General features: G+C 30.4%; 2 protein-coding genes across 12 annotated transcripts in view; both read left to right on the forward strand.

The window, feature by feature from the left end:
* Positions 1–11,912, forward strand: part of LOC148618122 (protein fantom-like) — a 39,060-nt gene extending 27,148 nt beyond the window's left edge. For 3 of the 11 annotated variants that reach the window (XM_088585999.1, XM_088586002.1, XM_088586000.1), the window contains 7 exons: positions 661–855; positions 4,339–4,386; positions 6,412–6,449; positions 7,320–7,565; positions 8,756–8,945; positions 9,641–9,859; positions 10,222–11,912. In XM_088585999.1, coding sequence (XP_088442125.1) covers positions 661–855; positions 4,339–4,386; positions 6,412–6,449; positions 7,320–7,565; positions 8,756–8,945; positions 9,641–9,859; positions 10,222–10,334 — 1,049 coding nt within the window. In that variant the 3' untranslated portion in view covers positions 10,335–11,912. Of the gene's footprint in view, positions 1–660; positions 856–2,821; positions 2,858–3,718; positions 3,809–4,338; positions 4,387–6,411; positions 6,450–7,319; positions 7,566–8,755; positions 8,946–9,640; positions 9,860–10,221 lie in introns of all 11 variants that reach the window. The other 8 variants (XM_088586009.1, XM_088586006.1, XM_088586008.1 and 5 more) reach the window with 5 other exon arrangements.
* A 2,097-nt stretch (positions 11,913–14,009) lies between these two features.
* LOC148618123 (ubiquitin-conjugating enzyme E2 C-like) lies at positions 14,010–22,903 on the forward strand. The gene is made up of 5 exons (XM_088586016.1): positions 14,010–14,184; positions 15,144–15,171; positions 17,743–17,829; positions 18,776–18,980; positions 20,038–22,903. The coding sequence occupies exons 1-5, from the start codon at positions 14,078–14,080 to the stop codon at positions 20,154–20,156; spliced, it is 546 nt and encodes a 181-aa protein (XP_088442142.1). The 5' UTR covers positions 14,010–14,077; the 3' UTR covers positions 20,157–22,903.
* The last annotated feature ends 496 nt before the right edge of the window (positions 22,904–23,399 follow it).

A 23,399-nucleotide genomic window follows, 5' to 3' on the forward strand; every position in this document is an offset into this window, starting at 1 on the left:
CATGCTAAGAATTGGATAAAAGCAAAGGAGTCCGAAAATCTGGCAATAATGGAAGAACATGAGCTGTGAACATCTATAAGAGAGATAGATTGACCTAAGCAGACTGTCACTGGTCAGGGGTTTGTTTCCTACAGTGAAACTTGTCTAAACCAAACCTTGAAAAAATCTTTTTTTAAAGTCTTTTCATGTCATTTTATTTTGAAACTGGGAAAGCCAAAATATTTCTAAACTGGACAAAATTCTAGTCCAAAAGGGGTTCGGTATAGACAGGTTTTACTGTACCATTACAGGTTGGGAGATACATGCTTCTGTGATTCATGAACCAACATTTGAACTTTTTTTTTTTAAAGTAATTTGTTTTGTGGGTACCAATTTTCACAGTGGTGTGAAGTTTTGTTGGTTTGTAGATTTTTAACTGGTATATCAATATCATTTTGATTAAAGTATTTTAACAGATTTAGTATTTCTTTATGGACATTCATTACATAATGCTACAACTCATTTATGATTAAAAATATGAAAATTGGTTCCCCCAAACAACACTGCTACAATGTATCATGTTTTTTGCACTTGGAGGATAGAGGGAATGCAAAATGTAGATTATTGCTAGTGTAAGGTTTGTAGTATTTCATTCTATCATCAAATTTATACACTGTTCAGTTCAGGGAGTGCTATCACCACATAGTTCAAAATCAGCCACACCGAGGAGCAAAAAATCAGCAACTCCATCTCATACGCCAGTAGGGTCTATAACACCAAGAAGCAAGGGTAGCCCACCACATACTCCAGTGGGGTCTGTAACACCTCGGAGTGTAGCGAGCCCACCACTCTCACCCGAGAGAGTTTCAGAGCCAGGTTAGCTACCACAATCTATGATTCATCCTCAAAGAGCACTCAACTTTCTGTTGCCTTAAAAAATATGCACTATCTTTTTCCTCTTGTCTGGCCTGAGCACCACAAAACTTTAAAAATTCTGAGAATTTTCTTAACTTTAACTTTATTACTTTGATAACTCTAATTAATCTTAGAAATCAATGACTTCACATACAGTCAAGAATTTTCTTGGACTTAATGAGGTAGACCTAGGGTAAGGGACACAACTCTTGAAATCAGTGATATGTTTGTATCATATTCAATTTCACCAAAGCCTGTCAAGCTTTCTTTTGAAACAGAATAAAATAATAAAATCAATCCAGGTTACTTTGATGCTTAAATAAGATTGATGTAAAATGGTAAATATTAACGTTCCAATGATTTGTAAGAGTTGTGTCCCATACCCTAGGTCGACCTCCTCAAGTAATTGTTTTCAAGTTTTGTTGTTCTGGACCGTAGTCTGCCTTCATTGTGTCTCACTTGACCTGCTAATCTTTCTATTTCTAAATAATACCCATAATGCAATCTACTTCTCACTAATACACTATTACTCAAGCTTCCTGATTAAGTTTCTGGGTAAATCTGTTTCATTTTACTTGTCTTTGCTTGTATGTACTTGAATGTATACTGGTGAACTTTTTTCTGTTTTTTTTTTATTTGTTTTGTTTCATCTAGTTATTTTCACTGATCACCAGTTAAATCACTTAACACCCATTCCATGTCTAAAAAAAACACAAAATAATTTCACATTCAACTGACACTTGGAGTATTCACATAATCATTTTATGAAAAATATTTTAGTAGTAGCATATCATTCATACCACCATGTAATATACTATATGTCTTTAATAGCATTTTTTATAGTAATTACCAGTACCCAGTTATAGTACAGTTGTTCATAATGTCATAGAATATTAATAACTTTCAAGGCCTTCTGGGCATTGAAATATTTTAATGTTTATAAGTTGAGGGTTAAGAAATTATTTCCATCTTTGTCAGCATCTTGTATTTTGACATGGTTAGGATATTGATTCCAACAATGATTTTTGATTGCCTTGTTTGAAATACCTCACTTGAATGGTGTTGGGTGCCTTCAGTTTTCATAATTTTAGTGGAAACAAAAGTTTTAATTCAATTTTATACTTGTTATGAGAATTTTGAAATTTTAGTTGAAAAAAAGTAGTTGAATATTTTTGACCTAGTGATATTCAGTAGGGTGTATCCAAAAAAAGAAAGCAGTTAATTTACATTGTGCGAAATTCCATATTTCATACAAGTAGAATAGAACTTGTATTTAATAACATTGGGTGAAAATCCTTATGTCATATGCTCTCTTCTATAATAGAACTTGTATTTGAATGTTTTAATGTTGATTTTTTGCCTTTAACAGGAATTTTTTCTTTTCAGGATTATTTTATACTTATGATATTTTTTTTAATTGAATGTCTGAAAGTATTGAATGAGTTTCATTGTTCATTGAAACAGAAACTGTTATTTTTCATCCCATTGGGGTTGTTGTCTCTTTGACATATTCACCATATCCATCCTGATTATATATTCATTAAGTTCATTTAAACTTTCACTGGTATTTACACATGCTTTTATTGAACTATATATATGTATGATGATTTCAGAGTATTTCTAATTCAATTGATCATTGTTTCAAAATTATTCATTTTTGAGTATTTTATTTTTCTGTGCATTCTTGCAACAGTATTTTGTACATTCATGATTCAGATTCATTTTAATCATGATTTAGATTCTTTCAATAATGATCCACTTTCTTTCAGTAATAATTCACTTTCCTTTCACTGATGATTCACTTTCATTTGAATAAAGATTCAGTTTTATTTTAATCATGATTTCATTTTATTTCAATCATGATCAACCTCTGAATCATGTTTTTTCTCTCCATGTAATCATTCATTTCTATTATCATGATTATTAGTTGACAAAGACAAAATAAAACAAGAAACATTGAAAGGTAAATGTGTGGTGTGAATTAAAGTAAATGAACCCCCCAAAATTATCTCCCTGTTAACTTTGCCCTGAGAGACATGTTTTTTTTCATACCGTTAGGTATTCCTTTCCATGTATTTTTATTATTGTAAGGAAAGATACTTAAATAAAAAAAAAAATTATTCCCTATGTCAAATAAAGCTTTTTTTCTCACAAACCAAAAAAAAACAGATGAAGTTTTTATATGATTTTTATTCAAGTATGATCCATTTAATTCATATTTTTACAATACAAAAACTAACAAATCACTTTTGTTATAAATTAGTATATAATCAATATGAGAAAGGAGCTGGAGATGATTCTCTAGAAACTGAACATGATGATGATATAAGTGAAATAGCTGATGAAGTTATAGATAATTCAAAAGGTATTCCAGTAATCCTGACTATCCCCTCCCAGATTGACCTTTTAAAGAAGACATGTAATGAAATATCCCCTCCCCTAATTTACCATAATTAAACTAATTACTTCTTGTATGTCATGAAATATTTCCCCCTAATTTACCATAATTAATGGATCCTATGTGAATAGAATCATCTGTCTTCATCACCATTTTCAGTTTTAGGTCTAATGTATTAAACGTCTTTTAAACCTCTACATTGTCTCATCATACTCTTTTATCCTGATATTTCTACCAAACAAGATTCCCCATTTCAAAGGGCATTTGTTCAAATTTTGTGAAATGCTCTTAACTATTCGTAAAACTTCAATATAAAAAAACTATAAATCATGAAATGAGTAAGCAATATTCTGAAGGAAAATTGACCTTCAAGGGGAATTTGAAGAATTACTTTTTAATTTTCAATAAAAATTGGAAATCTTTTAGACACAGCTGAAGCCAAGTCATCAGAAAATGATAAATCATCTTCACAGTTGATAAAACCATTGTTAAAGGGAGATAACTCCAAGCCATCTGGTACCATATTATATCATTGCCATTGTACTCATTTACTCATCTGATAACCATTTTTGTGTGCTGTTTCTACTAACATCATGACTCCATAATTCAGTTTTCACACATTTAATGAAGTGTCAACTTGCATATATATATAAAACAAAAAATATTTCTTCATATAATTTTTTCATTTTCTGAACTGTTGAAGTTGACTTTTTTAATGTGCCTTTACATATTCAGATTAGCTATTGTGTATATCGTAACCAATGAATTTTAAAAAGAATACTTGCACTTAATGAATTAAATGGTTAAGATGCTCTTTTTCCAAATGGTCTGAAACAGTTCTATTAGAAATTGTCCTATAAGAATCTTCAAACAGTAATTGAGTTTACAGTATCATTTTATGTGTGATTTTTCTCTCAAGGCTGGTTTTTCTTTTAGTGGCATTTAGAAGTGTCTGAAACACATTAAATTTTTTAACATCTCATCAAAGTGTTTTAATTCTACATTTTGCTTCTTGAACTTAATCAAATATATGAATCATCGTTTAGGTAAAAAGAGGGGAACTAAACCTGTTCCTAAATCAAGAAGAAAATTAGGTAAACTGCTTGGAGTGTATGAGAACGGTGCTAGGTAGTTGCAACTCTTACCTAGGTTGTTAGAAACTATATTTCTGAGGTTGATGTCAAATTTCATTTTACTGACCAATGATATTGGTGATTAATCAAAACCTCTGGGTTGGGAAAGAAGCAGTCTGATTAAAGTTAGACCTATCAATTGTTTTATTCTGTCACTGCATGTAGGTGTCTGAATGGAACAATTGTTAAGTTACCTCTGTTGTTTATAACTTAACTTGATGTACCAGTAAGAAATGTATAAGGATAAACCCATGTTATACTTAACGGTAGATATTTTATCAAAAAGTTTACTTTTATTATGAGATATTTTATAAAATTTGTCATTTTAAGATAATAAATTGGTGATTTCAAATCTTTAAGATGCTAAAGTAGTCCAAAATATTTAATGGGGGAATTGTCCTGAGGTAAGAGTTGCACATCTTATATAAGAGTTATGCCCCTTTGTATTGTGCTGCAGAATGTTGGCAATATTATATTATGATATTTTATCTCTATACATCCACATGCATGACTTATTTATCCTTTGTACCATTTTTATTACAAGGAGAGGGTTTCATAGGAAACATATTGAAATATTTTAAAGAGAAGATTGTATGTAAATCTTCAAGTTTTGCTAGTTAAAATTTGAAGATAAAGCAGGCATGGTGCCCTTTGTAGTGTTAAGAGGTAGTTACCAATGTTTCTATCGGGGCTGTGTGAACCAAAAGGTATCTATTAATATTTTTGATGGGGCTTTTGGAACCAAAAGATAGTTACAGATTGTCTTTAAATGGGTAAACTTAATCAAAAGTGATTGTTTCAAATGTCTTAAATGGGGCGAATCAAACTATATTCTTCTTAGTAGGATTATATATCCTATACAACTATACTAATTGGCAATTACGTGCATGTAAGTACCTATGACTTAGGCAGTACAGTAATGTTATAATAGAACTATGTTTTACTGGACTTAGTTGCATGCAGAAGAAGGAAACATTATCTAGATACATAATGTCTTAATCAAAATTAATAGAATTTAAAATAGTAGTTACAGGTTTAATAACTATGCATGATTTAGAAAATTCTAATGTTACTTGAACAAATTACTGTAAAGTGGACTACTCAGTAATTTAATCAAACATCGGTACTGGGTGTTTCATTTTGCATAGTTTGTATCTACAATTTAGAAAACTAAATCTTTAACATTTTATACTTACAGTAAATAAAATATTTAACTTCGGAGAATTGAGATCATCTTCTCTTAATTGAATTATCATTACCTGATGAAAAATAACTAAACAATTAAAAGGAAATTTAAACTTTCTAGTATTCCATAGATGTTAGAATTTATGTCTGATAGAAAGTTTAAATCTCTTTCTCATTTGGATAGTTCCTACCAAAGGCAGTTCATTTGGGGATTGTCATTTAATGCAAGGCAGATCAACTTGAATTCCATCAAAATCATTGTTTTATGCGCTATAATATGATGGTGTTTATAAGCTTAGTCTTCAAAAGAATAGAAACTAAGATTAAATCTTCCTATTTACAGTAATTTTGTTTGATTTTCCCAGCGTGTTGCAGGAAATTGAAAGAAGTCAGTTTCTTGTTATTAAATACAGTGTTTTTTTGTTATTGTTTTGATATTTTGATGTATATTTTTTTGTGAAGTGATTTGTAAGCATATAATGTGGCACTGATTTTCTTTTATTTGATATCTAATAGAATGTTTTGTCTTTTCAGCTAGATACATAGAAAAAGTAACCATACTTTCTCATTTTTTTTTAATAATTCATTTAATAATAGCATTCAAATCATAATTTACTGTCCTAACCATTTCTTTTCTATCAACTTTTTTTCAAATAAACATATTCATAATTTCACCATAGATTCATGTTATGAGCATCCTTTCTTATTTCTGAGGTTAATTTTTTTTTATAGTTGTTTATTTGTTAATAAGATGTTATGAAGAACAAATTATGAGATAAAATTTTCTTTTTTTACTTTTAGATGAAAGTGGACCATTACAAGCTTCTCAGACATCATTGGTAAGGAAACTTGAATATTCAGTTTATGTCAATCTGTTTTAATTACTAAAGAAAGTTTTTTGTTTTGAACTGTATAAAATATTTGTTAAATAATTAAAAAACTTTTTTTACTATTTTATGCCTGAAAGCCCTGAAGTATGTTTCATGGATTTTAAAAGACAAGTAGCAAAGGGTATTATATTAAAAAGTTTTGTACAAATTCAGTTCCTAATAATGTATATTTTTATACCCCACCCCATGAAGTGAAAAGGCATTATGTGATACCCTCCAAAAAGTTATGTGTTTGTCCATCCATGTGTCTGTTCTCCCCAAAGGTTTCCAGATAATAACTTGAGAAACTTTGCACAGTTGTTTAGTACCATAAAACACAGGTTAAGTTTTTAGCAAAATCAATATTGTATTTAGTCAGGCAATTTTGAAATTTTTACCATCCCCCTTTTTTCACCATTATGTGGCATCCAGGGTATCACTTAATGTACCATTAATGTCCTGTGTTTTATGATATATTTGTTTGTGGGTAAATGTTGTTTGTTCAAATCCTTTGATTCCTTTGATCATCAGTGAAAGAAATTAGCAGTAGACTTACGAGCCAAGTCTATGTCAAATCAAGCAGATCTATGATGAAATTTGATCAGTTTCCTTTAAAATCTACAGTGCAGTCTACATAAAATTATGATGGGTCTGTGTTGGCCAAAAATCAAGTTTCTAACACTGGATTATATATTGTAATACTTGTTAATGAACGAAGAACAATTTTTATAAACTGCAGAATTCTATGGTTCCTGATATCAAACTGAGAACCATTAAGAAAATTGTCAATATCATTATTTTTCTATACATTTTTTTGTACTTGATATTTTATTCAAACAGGAGGGTACTAAAATGTCTGACACGATGTTTGCTGAGCCAGAAGAGGATGAGATAACTGAAGATATCTCAGAGGAGATAACTCCTGCCCCTACTCCCTCTGATGGAGGAACCCTCAAATCTTTACCTCCTCCTATAATAGAGGAGGAATCAGAATCTGACAGACCTCCAGTGGAATCGGATAGTGAGGGGGTTATGATGGCTGCCTCACCCGTGTCAAAGAAGAAATATAAAGAGAGTAATAAACCAGTAAGTACATGTAGTTGTGTTCGGTTGATACTCAGGAACATTATTTCACATGAATTTTGCATGATTTTCACACTAATTGAGCAAATAAATTTGTGACATATTTTGTGTGAAATTCATGTGAATTGACACTTCACAAGAAATTCATGTTAATTTCATGTGAACTACATTTGCTTGTGTAAGTGAAATCAAGTGTAGTGGATTAGAGCAGTGTTAAAAATGCCTTTTATTGGCTTCACAAAAAATTAATCATAGTTCCAATGGAACAATTGGAGAATGGACTGTGACATTGAAACTTTTGGTAAATTTTGTGAGGCAGACTGCAGGCTCTTGAAGGATTGGGCAACACCACCCTTTGGGTGTTCCAGGTTCAGGTGCCTAGTTTTTGTTAGTCAGTGTTACCCATTTCCAATTATTTTTAGGTTATATATTGTATTTGTTGTTTCATCTCTGATTTTTTTGTTTGGTCTTTATCCACTGAGTTTTTTATACCTCTGCTCCAAAGGAGAGTGCGATTACTGTTTTACCCTTGTTCGTGTGTCCGTAACATTTTCAATCACAGTTTACTTAGCAACTGCTCATCTTAGGGGCTTGAAATTTTAACACTTTCCTCTTGATATGTGCCATATGATGGGATTTATTTTTTGAAAAATTTGACAACTTCTGGTCTGCCACAGACTTTGATTGAAAACAGGGGTATCATTTGTGAGCCTTGTCTCACAGATTTCTTGTTGTTTTTTCTTTTTACCATGATTGCCCTTCATTTAAGTTAGAAGGAAGTTTCAGATTTGTAAATATGCTATCAAATTTATGGAATAACTTTTTTGGCTATTGTTGTTTGTTGTGTTTTATTTTTACAGAAACTGAAAAAGGATAATAATAAGTATTTATAAAAAGGAAACATTTCAAGAAATAAGGGCTAAGGCAATACTACTAGTTCACCATTAGAAAAAAATACACACACAAAAAAAAAAACGTTCTTGACAAATTCTTTTACACAGTTCACAATTATTCATAGCTGAAAGTAAAAAGATAAATGGATAATTTTCCACAAATTTGAAAATTACATATGTTGTTCAGTAAGTTAAATCAAATATGAATGTTTTTGAGTTAGCATTTTCTTCTCTGTAGATTCATTTACATCAAAAACTATAAACCACAATAATTGTTTTCTTGCATTTTCTTTTTTTAAGAGCAACCTTGTCACAGTAACAATATCCCACCTCTGCCTGTCTACTGGTGCTGCTGTACTTGATAATGAAGATATACGCCAACTCTTTGTCTCCTACAACTTCCTTGGCATCAAACCAGATGAACTGGAGACTCCTTTCTCCCTACCAAAACCCAAGGCAGAACAACAGATTATGTTTAATTTTAGCAAAAGTAAGTTGATGTTCAATGAAATGGAGTTTGTAAATTGCACAGTGAAGAAACAGTGATGGGTATAAAATGTTGATTTCATAAAGATCTGCAAAAAGTAAGAAAAGAAATTAAATGATACCTCTTGGTAATAACTGTAGTATTAAGTTATAAGGACTGTAAAGTTGAAATGACACTGCTCTCTGATGCATGGCAAACAAATTATGTATTACTGATACAATCTATATTTATACCCCAAACAATGAAGTTGTAGGTGTATAATGATTTTGACCCATCCTATTTTTTTCAAACAATTTCCATCAAACTTTTGTGAAAAGTTAGTAGCAATATAATCTTTTCACATAAATCAGTCAATGGAACTACTTTTTTCTTGGGTGTAGTTATGTGAGCATGGGGTTATTATGAGTGTGCTCACTATGGGTCTTTAAGGAAGTAGACTTAGGGTAAGGGACATAACTCTTAGAAATCATTGGAATGTTTGTTTTCAGCATTTTACATCAATTTCATGTAGGCACCAAAGTAACTTGGAGTTATTTCATTCTGTTTCAAATGAAAGCTTGAAAGGCTTTGGTGAAATTGAATATGATGCAAACATATCACTGATTCCAAGAGTTATGTCCCTTAACCTAGGTCTACCTCCTTAATTGATGTTATGGAAATTTTGTACTGTATTTCATCTCACAACTTTACTATTTCAGCATTCCATGTTGACATGGCTAAAAACTACTCAAAACGTCAATACTTAGCTGGTATGTTGTTACCTGATGATCCTGATGGTGGTAGAATTAGATTTACTGTTGTTAGTGAACCACCTGATGACGATGAAGAGGGAGAATGTGAAGACATCGGCATTGCGTTTGTCAGTGTGCGAGATATACTGGTTAATAAGAAGGATGTTGTTGATAGTGATATTCCAAGTTAGTATTAAATGTATTATTAAAATAATCTGAGGATTTTATGAGGGAGTATAATTTGTACATATAAAGTAGTTTGATTCCAAGTAGTTTTATATATTAATCATGCCTACATTTTACTTCTGCATCAAATTAAAACAAGTTTTTTAGTAACTTGACATTAGTTTATCAGTGAGAAATGTCATCTGCATCAAAATAATAAGTGCATGCTCATAAAATTCATTGCTGTTGGTGTTTATACAAAATACAAATTCATTTTATGAACTTTTCATGTTTTATTTTTTAGAAGATTCAAAATGCAATTAAATAGTGAAGGAGTTATTAATGGTTTTGACCAATGGTTTTTATATTTTTTTTCTTTCCAGTTTTTGATGCCAACAATGAGAGGATAGAGATTGGGTCTTTAAATGTAACTGTACAGTGCTTAAATGCTTTGGAAGCTGTTGAGAAAGAAATGCAGATTGATGGAACATTCTAATAATAGAGCTAGGGTAAATCCCAAACATTGGACTGAGGGCTGTTAAGAAGGAATAGAGCATATTTACAATTCTAACTTTACTAGTAGATTATTGAAAGTATGTCTGGTGAAAACAAGAAATGAAGTTTGATGTGATAGATTTCTACTGTGACTGAGTGATAACGGCATGTTGTATAGTTCATCATGAAATACATGTATGTAATAGGTGAAATTGTTAAGTGACTCGATCCTTCATTGTATGAAAAAAAAAAAGAATAAATTGTTGGTTGTATCAAAATAAAGTTTTATCTGTCATTTTTATAATGAAAAGTTGTTTTTCGATATTCTATGTATAAAGTACATCTATTTATTTTTTATTGTGTTTTGGCACACCTAATGATTTTAAACTTGTCAGTTTTACATTTTAATGAAAGCTGTATTTATCTGATAACCCGAGTCTGCAGAGTCATTGAAAAATATTGCTTTTGATCAGCACCTATTACATTGAACTGGTTTACTAGGTTCCCTCTTTAAGCCAAATGGTTTCAAGTCATACATGCAAGTCAATGAAGAATATTTTGTTTTTGATCAGCATCTGTTACATCGAGTTGGTTTACTAAACTCCCTCTTTTTGCTATGTGGTTTCATACATGCATATTTCATACTTAAAATTCGGGTTTCAGATATACACATTTATGTGAAGGTGCTGAATTTTAACAAGCTACTTAATTTATACACTTATAATTTTTTTCATGTTTTATTTTCATTCAAGGTATCATGTATCATGTGTATGTAGGAGATATTTATTATGTGTAAATGTCAATTGACTTTTTACAGCAATTTGCCAGACTGTGATATAGTATTTTAGTGTTTACTCAATGTTTTATAGATTTTGTTTAATTTACCATTTACTGCATACATAGGAAAAATAATTGATGCTGTTGTAAAAAGTTTGTTTTAATTATTATATGTTAGATTCCGTCCTTCTGAAATTACTTGCTTAAATTTTCAACGTACATTTTTAGCTTCTTCAATCTCAAATCTTTCTGATGCAGTTAAACTTTGAACATTGAAGGGGAATTATATAATAGTTGTCAATAAACTGGTTAATATCGTGATATTAAGACTGTCCTATGGGCAGTCTAAATATCACGATATTTACCAATTTATCAACATCTATGTTTATTTCATTTGAGGAACGATATCCTTGATTTTTTTCAGAAAGTCAGGCAAATCGTGCTTCTGCATATTTACATTGACAACTGCTTGATCACAAATGTGTTTTAATAAGGGGATGTAACTCTAAATTCTTAACCGGGCATTATCACCATATGGTATTGACTGGTAAAACTTTATACTGCAGGTTAATTAGTACCATGTGAAAAGGTTTTATCCAATTAAAATTACTGATTTTTCGCTGATATGAAATAAAATTATATGTCGTGAATGCTTTTATTTTTGCTAAGAAACTATGTAGTCATTAAAATCTGTCCATATAAGGTATAAATCTGATGTATTCAGTACTTGATTTGTGAATCTTTTGTTGTTTTTATCATATATTAGTTTTACATGCAAACCTTACAATAAAAATGAAATTAATTTTGTTTTGTTTTGTTTTTGTTTTTTTTTTGTATCAACTAATTTAAACAGCAGAGAACTGGAAAAATGATTATCAGAAAATGATTTTTACGGAGATTGCTAAATTTTGAATGCTTACAATAAAAGTTTGAATTGATATTAATTTGAGAACAACTTTTGGTCTGAAAGTTTCCTAAGACAGAGATCAAGAAATCACTAATTCTCATTAAAATGTGTATTTGCTCCTGAAGTGAGTTAAATGGTAGAGAAAAAAGGTAAAATAGAAACTGTAGATCTAATAAACATGAACTCTTTTGTTGTACCTGTGTATAATGATGTTCTTGGGCCAGCTGCAGCCAGTCCTGTTGTATGAGTGTTTCCTTGTCATTCATTGAAGACCAGTGGATGGCCTAGAGCTCAGACATTTTCATTCCAGTGGGGTTTTTGTCTCTTTGACATATTCACTGTACCTATTCTTGTTATATATAGTACTGTGGTCCAAAAATAATTCTGGTGTACAAATATCATGATGTCACAACAGAATCTATGAAATGTATAACCAAGGTACAATCAGCTCTGATTTTTTAATCTTCTGGAGCATTTTAGGTTTCACTTGTCTCATAGTCCAGTATGACATAATTGACATTATCAGTTTTTCTGACTTTTTTAACTATGATTATTTCCTTGATTAATAATTTGTTAATGTCTATTATCAATAGAAATATGACCTTCTATTTACAAAAACTCACAGAGAATATTCAATTAATGGTACTTCCATTCCCAACTATATTCTTCTGTGTTCAACTAACATTTTAAAGTAGTGCTTTGCTGTTAATTAGTTTAAATCAAAATTAATTTCATTATGCAGAAACAGAACTGGTTCTACACTGATCATATATTTCTAAAAAACAAATTATATTTTTATTATATGACTGCAAAAATATATGCAGTAAGATAATAATATGGCGCTTTCATCGTCGGCGTCCATAAACACTTTGGTTTTCATGCAATAACTTTGATATTTGAACGTTGATTTTAATAAAATTTTACAACAAAGTTCCAAACAACAAAATACATCTTGATTTTGGGAGTTATGGCTTTTGAATTAGTCGCCAAATTCAAGCATTCCATAGAATTTTAACTATATAACTTGGGTAAGTGCAAATGGTTGTAAAGGGGCCACAATACTTCTGGACTTGCTCTTACCCTGTTTCAAATATTAATCACAATCTCAAAATTTATAGCTGCATCAGGCTTGTATGGTGTGTCTATACTTGCCCCAACTGTTCAGGGTTCTACATTAGCAGTTTTATCAAGCTGTTCCCTGCAAAGCATTATCTTTTTCTTATCTTTAGGAAATGATGAACACCTCAACCTCACAAAAAAAAGAAAAGAAAAAGAGGCCACAAAAAATTATATGACAAAAAAAAACAAAAAACAAAACAACACACAACAAAAACCTGAAAGGTTGCAAAATTTAAGGGAATCCCCTAATACTGGAAATTTATTTCATCACAAAATACCTTTTAGCAATTATCCCATTAATTGTTTACACGCCCTTTACATTTAAGGTTACAGATGGGATCGAGATGCAGTGTTTTGCACACAAAACTGACCTGGGCTAATTTAGTAAAACTTAAAAAAAAATAAAGGCGAAACTTGGTGGAAATAGTAGTAGTAGGTAGTAGTAAAGCATTTGTACATAAATAGATGCGATACTTGTGAAGGTAAAAAGGTGTAAAATGCATGCTTTAATCTATCTGGAAAGATTCAGGTCCTCATGCATGCACCAGATTGGGTTCACTTCCCTGGACCAACTGGCTGTTTCTCAAAAATGCAAACTTTCGTACGAATTTTAAGAATAAAAATCATGAACAAATGAGCAGAAAAAGGTACACTTTTATTTGTTTTTTTTTTCTTAACAATAAGACCATGCCTGCTTACTTTTTCTGGCAGATTTAAAGTGCCTGATATTTTAGAAAACCTATTTTTTGACAATAAATTTTGGAAAGGCCGGATTTGTTATCTTTCCGTCTTTGACTCAGATAATTACAATATTGATCAGACGCTTAAAAGTGTAAAACATTGTGTTGACTTAGATAAATTTATCTCGATTCTCATTGGTTACTTTTGAAGCAGGGCACGTAATTCAAACCACACTTCACGACGAAACAGCTATTTCAAGAATGGCATCTCATTCTCAAAACCAGAACCCTGTAACAGCATCTCCAAGAAGCAAAGATGTGAGAGGAAATGGTTCTTCATCGCGGGACAACCATTCTGTTAGCAAAAGGTGCTTACCCATGGCCATGTATCCCCGTAATTCACGAACAATTTAAATTTTAAGCCATGAAGAAAGTAAAAATCTGAACAGATCTCAGATATTGCATCTCATTGTAATATGAGGAAATTGAAACCTTAAACCCTCCTAAACACCCAAGTCCTTTAATTATTTTTGTCAGCCCTGTTATTTTTAACTTCCAAAATTTAAATGGTAAAATTTATGTCACATTGTTAATGTTATACCACAATTGGCGTAAAAAATCAAATGATAGCAATTACATGTAATTCTGATTGGACAAGTTTCTTCAAAATTATCAAAGTTGTATGGCTGTTTTTGTCCTAAGACCTTTAGAAAAATATTAAACAAATATATTTGACACAGGCATTTGCTTCATAGTGAAATTTTGGTAACCATTGATATCAATGTTACATGTAGGTTAGAGGGGTACTGTTATAACTACTTGGTTTCACTTTTTTGGGGGTGTCATGATATTCTTAGGCCTATAGTATACATATTTGTACATATGATATGACATAGTCACATACACTGTGTCCATAATTTTTATTTTACCTTTTCTCGAGTTCCTTATCATTTAGCTCCCTCAATGATATTACTTGAGTAAGGCACAGAAAAAAAACTTTGTATTTGTGTTTCTGTTTCTCTATAAAGCTAGGAACAGTAGGTAGGCAAAAATTTTCATTTTTCCAAAAGTTTTTGACCAGTTTGAGACAATTCCTGTGACAATCCATTGTTTTTTTGTTTTTTCATTGTCCTACTAACTCCAGTCAACATTGAGTAAGTTATTTTTAATAATACAGTAACAAGCTCTTGTTACAGATCTTGCATGATATAATTTTTATTTTACATGTATATCTTTCACCATTATAGATATCTTTTATATTTTTCAATCTCACTGTTGGCACAAGTAATAATGATTCTCACTAATCTGTGGTGTTTTATATTTGTAGATTACAGCAAGAATTGATGACTTTGTTGGTAAGGAAGTGTTCTATATATATCTAGTTACATACATGTACTCCGTATACATTGTATAGCAGAGACATTATGGAATTTGTATTATTTTCAGAGTATTTAATCTAACACAATTTACATGTAGGTACAAATGTATTTTGTTTTGCTAACCACCATGTCAACTTTCCTTCTTGTTCATTGTTCTTTTGGATACATGTCAAAATTTTAAAATGATTTGCTACATGTACTGGCCCAAATAGACAATTTCAATTATTTTCCTAATATGATAATAAAACAGAAATTTTATTATATGTCGCCTGATTGCGATTAATTTTTTTGTAAGTCCCAGACATGGTACACTAATTGCACAGACTGCATCATTTCAATAACAGTGTCACTGTCAGTCAGCATAATGCATACATTTTATAAGAAGAATGTGTGAAAATAGTACTAGTATTAATTTTGATTGAATCCCACTGGCTGTTTGTTCATTATCAGAGATGGGGTTAGTCCAATTGTAATCGTTAATCAGCCGTAATTGATTACATTTCTTCGAGTAATTATTGTAATCATTAATCAGCCAAAAATTTGATTACATGTAACTTAATTTAATCAATTACTTTACGAAATACCCTGTAATTCTGCTTACTTACTGATTACATTATGATTACAATGGAAATATTAAAGCATCAAATTGTATCTATGGATAATGCTTAATGTCAATGACAAAAAAGAGTAAAATGATTGTTAATCATTCAATGCTTCTTTGTGTAAATTTTTCATTTGTTTCTTTTCTTTTTTTTTTTGAAGATAGTACAAAATGTTAATTCAATACCAACAAGTAAAAAAAAATCTAATTACTCTAATAAAAAAATGTGTGTAAGAGCTATCAAAAGATCTTATACATTTGTTTTAATGAATTTGATAAGATTAAAGAAGTACAAAAGTGTAACCCAAGGGTACATTAAATTTTATCCTCTCATTGCAAATGCCCTTGGCTAAAAAGGGAAAATATTCAGATCAGACCGTTGCAGACTTTAATTTAAAACATTTCAAAGATTGATGATGATCAACTGCAATGGTTCTTAAAAATTCAAGTGAAAGTCACAAATTATTATATTGAACTTGTATATATTTTATAGATCTATGTGGTTTAATAAATTGGTGAAGATTGATGTTCTACTATACTTAAAAAAAATAATATTACCTGTTAATTTCAAAGAATTTAAGGCCTTATGAAAAATACAAATAACATAAACAAAATGTTCCAAACCTTTCAAATTTCATAGTAATTTGCAAATTCATTGTAATCAGATGTAATCCTGATTACTTGCCAATGTAAGCATTAATTTAATCAATTACTTTCAGAAATGCTATAATGGTTAATTTAATTTAATCATACATTTGACAAAGTAATTACAATTTAATCAATTACATTGATTCTGTTCATTATTTTAAAACAAGTTGTTGTGTATCACTGTATGAATTGATGATGTAGGAATCTAGTCAAATGAAATAAACAGCTTAAAAATTTGATACTGTTTTTCATAAGTGTAGAACTATAAGGAATAAAAGATATTATAGTGTACGAACTCCACAACCCACTCACAAACTTTACATAAGACCTTGGATTCCATTAAGTTTTTGAGTGAATTGATATTCTTCATTCTTCAATGAACTCTTTCAAAGCAGTCATTTATTCCTATGATTCTGTCTAAAACTTGTGCAGAGACTGATTCATCACCTACATGTATTTTGAATGGTATGGTGCATTTCTTTTAAAAACTGCCATGTTTGTTGCCATAGGAGTGGTTTATTTTATGTGATGAATTAGACTGTAAAGTGTATACATGCCATGGTATACAACTATTTTTCTTTGGGTGGATTTTCCAGTTGTTTTTTTTTTTCAGTGTAGAATTCAACTGAAATTTAGGTGCAAACATCAACTGAACCTAACCTTCACTTTTTAATTTCTTTTCTTTTAGGTATTATTTTTCAGGATTTCCAGCCATACATGAATCACTTATTGTTATTTTTTTGTATGATTCTTTGCACATACTGGTAATTGAAACTATACTTTAAAAAAAAAGATACATTGTTTGTGACAAAACAATATTCAAAATTTATACAATAAAATTTGACAACACACCAGATAGTCGTATGCACTTCTTAATGCACATATTACTAGGGTTTAAGAACATTAGGTGATCCTGGTTTATCGGTAATTGGTACAGATATTTTTCTATCTCTGGTACATGACAGATATCTGAAAATAATTGTCAAAACATTGGGATTGATTGTGACACCATCAGACCTTCGAGTTTTGTATGAAAATGACATCTCTAACCAACAGTTTGTAGTTGCACTACTATATAATTTTTGGCTACAAATACAGTGTACATTTAAATGCAATTATTAAGTTACTGATAAACAGAATAATAGTAAATTTTGATTTTGTACTGACAATATCATGTGGAACATCTCCACCTGCACTCACACACACATTGAGATCTGCCGTATCAGTATCAAAATTAAAAGTAACTATTATTCTCAGCTTTTCCATGATAATGCACATTAATATTGTATATTTTACAGACATCTGGTGATCCTGGTATCTCAGCTTTCCCAGATAATGATAATCTATTTAAATGGATAGCAACGGTAGATGGTGCTAAAGGAACTGTAAGTAGATCCAAACATTCCAAAAGGAGAGCCCACTATCTGGCCGAAGGGGGGGCACTCCAGTGATTTCCAGTTTTTTCTGTATACAACCTAACAAACTTTTCGAGCATAAGGGGGTCCCTTGATCTGCCTATACTAAATGTGTGGAAACAAACTCATTATAAATGAATGCATGGTATACATGTGAACATATGTAGAATAAATTTATCATGTTTTATAACTGTAGCTTATATTTCATCTCATGTACTCTAGAATTGCTCACCTGATATAAAAAATTAACATAAAAGAAATAAGCGTTTCATTTGAGAAAATTCAAATAGCAGAGTAAAGCATGAACCATCAATCACTCAAAGAAAATATAAACAAACAAAAATATTTTATAAATATACTGAATGAGAAGCTTAACTTGGACCTAGTACACTAATAATGTCATGCTTTTTGGAAAGGGGGAGGATAATTTGAAATTTATTATACTCGTCTGAATATAGCTGAAATATTGCTGCTCGGACGTTAAACCCCAACAAACAAACAAACAAACTCAACAAGTGTGCTGTATATATATTAATCACCTTGTCCATCCAAATTTTTAGTCACAGTTATCTAAGCTTTCAGTGGATGGATTGATTTCAAATTTGGGGTGTGGCTTCATATAGATGGGCCATTTGTTGTAAGCAATTTTTGTTGCTCTCCAATATCAACTTCCTGTCCGAGTGGTCCTTTTTTTACTGATTCTCTAGATATAATTCCTGAAGTAAAGTTTATCATGCATAATTCTTTATGCCTAATTTTGCAACTGGCTTTTTACTACTAACATAAAAAATTTCATTATGTATTTCCATGTCCACTACCAAATTAAAAAGTTTTTTTTTATTACAGGAATAAGTCATCTAATGTTTAATTTTACAATGACGGTACATAATTCTATTTTTGCCTTATGTTATTTTAGGTTTATGATGGGTTGAGATACAAGCTAACCTTAGACTTTCCAAGTGGATATCCCTACCAGGCTCCAACTGTTAGATTTGAATCTCCGTGTTACCACCCTAATGTCGACAAGCATGGAAACATTTGTCTTGATATATTGAAGGAAAAGTGGTCAGCATTGTATGATGTCAGGACTATTCTACTCTCATTACAAAGTTTGTTAGGAGGTAAAGTGTTCACATTCTGCAATCAAATTCATTTTTATATTTCTCAAGTTATGAAAGCAAAAAAAAAATGAAAGATGAAATCTTAGAACTGTTGATTACATTCAACAATGGTATTATGGAATAAAATAGATTTAGCTTTTTTCTAAGTGAACAAATAACTATTAATAAGAGCCATTATAATACCCGTGACAACACTTTCCACTAGCAGTAATATAAGACATTTTTACACCATAAAATTCTATTTTTCAAAACCTTGAAATTTAATACCTTTGAATATGTCCATTTGAGGAGGTAGACCTATGGTAAGGGACACAACTTTCACAAATCATTGGAAAGTTTGTATTCAGCATTTAACATCAATCTCATGTAAGCACCAAAGTAACTTGGACTGATTTCATTCTGTTTCATAGGAAAGCTTGAAAGGCTTTGATGAAATTGAATATAATACAAGCATATCACTGATTCCTAGAGTTATGCCTCTTACCCTAGGTCTATCTCCTTAACAGAATCTTGAAAAAAAATGGTTCATTTACATCATTTAAAGACAAAAAAACATCAAATAAAAACATTCACATACAAACATAATAAAGTTTAAGTAGACAAAATCAAAGTTCTGCAGACTGAGTGTAGTTCTATGCACATGTATATCATAGTTATTTCTATATCATAACTTGCATCAGAAGAAAACGAATGTTTGGTTATGTATCATTTTAACAATGTTTTTCATGAATAACACAACCCATTTGCCGATATATTATATTTTCCGATATTCAGTTATACGATCAAATTTGTTCTATTAAAGTATTTGTGTTTTGAAATTATATTATAATTTTATCTGATTACATGGAATCTACTGACTGTTGTTTATGTAAATTGGAGATAGAGCTTCATTGGTAGAAAACATATTAATTTCTAACACTAGCTCTGAAATATTAATTTTAGGCCATTATAGAAAAAATGGTACAAAATGTTTAACAGTCATAATATACAGGTGCAGTAGCAGTATTAAGGGTTATTTAATCAATAGTATCATGCATACTCTGAATATTCTTTACAGAGCCTAACATTGATAGTCCCTTGAATGTACAGGCAGCAGATATGTGGGCCAACCAGGAGGCCTACAAAAAAGTTCTCCTTGAAAAGTATGAAAGTGAAGTTAGAAGCAAACAATCCTGATATGAATTAGACAGTGCTTTATGTTATGTGCAATATGTGTGATACAAAAGAGGAATAATTTAGCAGCGTTCTCCATATAGTACAATTAATCAACCATTATTTTTGTATTTTAGTGGTTGGCTTCAAATTGATGAATTGGATTCTGCCAAGATGATTGTAAAAAGATTTCAGAAGAAAGAAACCCTATTAGGTTACATTTTTAATATAAAAAAAATAACAAAATTCAACCAAAATAATTTCCTACACATAAAGTTGTGGATAGGGCTACTGAACATTGTGTTACTTGAGTAATGATATTGAATTTTTAAAGTCTTACAAAAATTGTTTTTATAAACTTTCCCTAAGAATTAAATATATTTCATATTCAGTTCTAGAAAATGTAACCAAAAATAGTGGAGGACCTCCAACTGGAATTGATGTTACCCAAACTTGGAATTAAGGTCATCAATTATAAATCTTTTTTACCAGTCTTGTTTCGTACTCAAATGCCTGGTTTCATAAAAAATCTCAAATTGAGATTTTCCTCAAATCTTCCTGAACTCAAATTTCAACCATCAGCTTGCTTTAAATTTTAAATTTGGGAAAAACTCAAGGGTTTGAGGAAATATCATTTTGTGATTTTTTTTTTAAACCATGACCTGGAGGTCCAAGTATACTCTTTTTTTTTCACCTTTTCTGGTTAATATAACAAATGTGAACAAAGCCCTCTTCTCACATAATTTTTGCGTTCCAATGCCATAGTCTCATGAAATTAGTGTGTGACTGATTAAAGTGGTTTACTTTTCTTTTGATAGTACTGGTAAATGCAGTAATATTTCTGATTTTTTGTGTTACAATTCTTTGGTAAATGTCTTTATCTTTTTTTTTCTTAAAATACAAATGTATGATGTCACTTTATATATTTAAAGGCATTGTGTGTGAAATAAGCATGTGTGCATTATAATCAGTATATTTAACTTATCTCTGTTTTCTCTTCCTTTTCTACAAGTATATCTCTTACAAGGTGGATTTCCTCCACTATTTCAAATCTAGGTTTAACTATTCAGATTTTTTTTCTGTATGTTTACGTTCCATTATGCTAATTTCTATTTCATTTGTTCCCAGTGAAATCATCCCTGCTTAAATCAATCAGTTGTATACATCCCCATTATCAAATATGACAAATTATACATGTATATACAGTAGTTCCAAATTTTAATATGGTAATGAATTTGTTATTCAAATATGCATATTCGGTTCAGCTGATTTGGTTTTTCTTTGTTTTTATTCTGAAATTCAACTATCTACTATTCAAATAGAGAGTTTTGATATATTACTGTAAAGCAACTAATTTTCATGCAAGATTGTTTTTAGTTATTTCATGAGCAAGACAAAACTGTGAAAATAAATTGCTGCAATTAAAACTGTTTTAACTCTTTGTGTTGAAATATATAGAAAGCTGAATTTAAAACATGAAAAAAGAGCAGCACAAAAGTGAATATCCACTGAAATAAGTTGGTGTGTAGTATTTCTGTCTTTGTATAGTAGCATAGTATTGTCTCTTGTTTACCTTTTTCATTTTGAGCAACACCTAAGCCAGCTTTAAGTTGCTTCAGAATATATTCATGTTCAAGGGATGAAATAAAACAATACTTGCATACATTTAACAATTTTTCACTTTGAAAAAGTCGCTAGATACAGAAAGTACAAGACCTTTGCCAGAAATATAATATTCATTTGTTCTCGCTGATAAACTTAAGTTTTTTGTGAGATTCAGGAAAATGGGGAGAATCAGAAACCTTCATTTCAAAAACCCACTAATTTGACAATTTAATTTCACTTAAGAGTGCTTTCTCCATTTGAAAATATCATTATTTGATCTCTGCATCACTGGATTTGCTCAGAAATGTTTCAATAGAATGTTTGACATAGAAAAATGAGGTTTTGACAAAGTTACATTATCTGCCCTTGAAATGTTCATTTGCAATGCATTTCAATGAATTAATAACTCAATTTACCAAAGTGACATAGAAAATCATGGATATTTTTCTTGATTTTGATGGTGCAAATAGAGATTCAGGAAAATGGGGAGAATCAGAAACCTTCATTTCAAAAACCCACTAATTTGACAATTTAATTTCACTTAAGAGTGCTTTCTCCATTTGAAAATATCATTATTTGATCTCTGCATCACTGGATTTGCTCAGAAATGTTTCAATAGAATGTTTGACATAGAAAAATGAGGTTTTGACAAAGTTACATTATCTGCCCTTGAAATGTTCATTTGCAATGCATTTCAATGAATTAATAACTCAATTTACCAAAGTGATATAGAAAATCATGGATATTTTTCTTGATTTTGATGGTGTAAATAGTAAATCTAAACTTATGGAATGTTTTTTTTTTTTTCATACCATGTTTCACCCATGTTGCCTGATTCTTACAAAGAATGACTTAACTTTTACAATTAATCTGACTATATCTATATGAATTTTATATTTTTTGGCAATCAAAATGTATTACTATGATAATTTGTTAGGTTCCACCGCTTTTAATCTTTTCCCTCTAAAAACAATTGAAAATCTAAATATGCATACAGAAATAAAATATAAGAAATGGTATTTAATTGGAAATTTTATTTTTGTCTCTCTGCGTTTCAACTTTATTACTATTCTGTGTCTTTATTTTTTGTCCATGTGTGTATCTTGTGTGTTTACATGTAAATTTTGTAATTCTTTTGTATATATAAATAAATTATTCCATGTGTATTTTTGATGTTTTATTATCCAATATCATTTTATTAGCAATAAAAACAGTGTTTTATTGCACTGTTGAATCACAAATATTTGTGGATAATGCTATTGCTGTTTTTACTGCCCAATAATTAGAGGACATTTTACTGCATTCAACTCAATTATTATTTTGTTCCTCAATTAACTATTTTGTGTTAACATTTTTTTAACATGTTTTATGTAAGAAACTGAAATTCTTGACTTTCTTCATATCAGTACACACTCTTCTCCCGGCTTTAACTATATTACAAAGGTATTTTACTAAGTTTTTTTTAACTTCATCAGAGCTTTTTCAGGGAAACCTATGGGAAGGTTGGACAGCACACTCAATTAAAATGAAATTTCCATAACAAAGTATTTCTATATTACCTTGAATACACCCATCCACACATCTTTTAAGAAGTAAAGTGCAGTCCATCCCCTCAAAACTATATATATTGATACCTAGAATAGCCCAGGTTGGTGGTTGGAT

This window comes from Perna viridis, chromosome 5 (assembly GCF_037379345.1).
Source record: "Perna viridis isolate PV_CMFRI_1.1 ecotype Kerala chromosome 5, ASM3737934v1, whole genome shotgun sequence".
NCBI lineage: Eukaryota > Metazoa > Mollusca > Bivalvia > Mytilida > Mytilidae > Perna > Perna viridis.

Coding starts and splice junctions, on each gene's coding strand:
- LOC148618123 (XM_088586016.1), top strand. CDS start 14,078: ATGGCATCTCATTCTCAAAACCAGAACCCTGTAACAGCATCTCCAAGA. Junction 14,185..15,143: donor AACCATTCTGTTAGCAAAAG/GTGCTTACCCAT, acceptor TTATATTTGTAG/ATTACAGCAAGAATTGATGA. Junction 17,830..18,775: donor TAGATGGTGCTAAAGGAACT/GTAAGTAGATCC, acceptor ATGTTATTTTAG/GTTTATGATGGGTTGAGATA.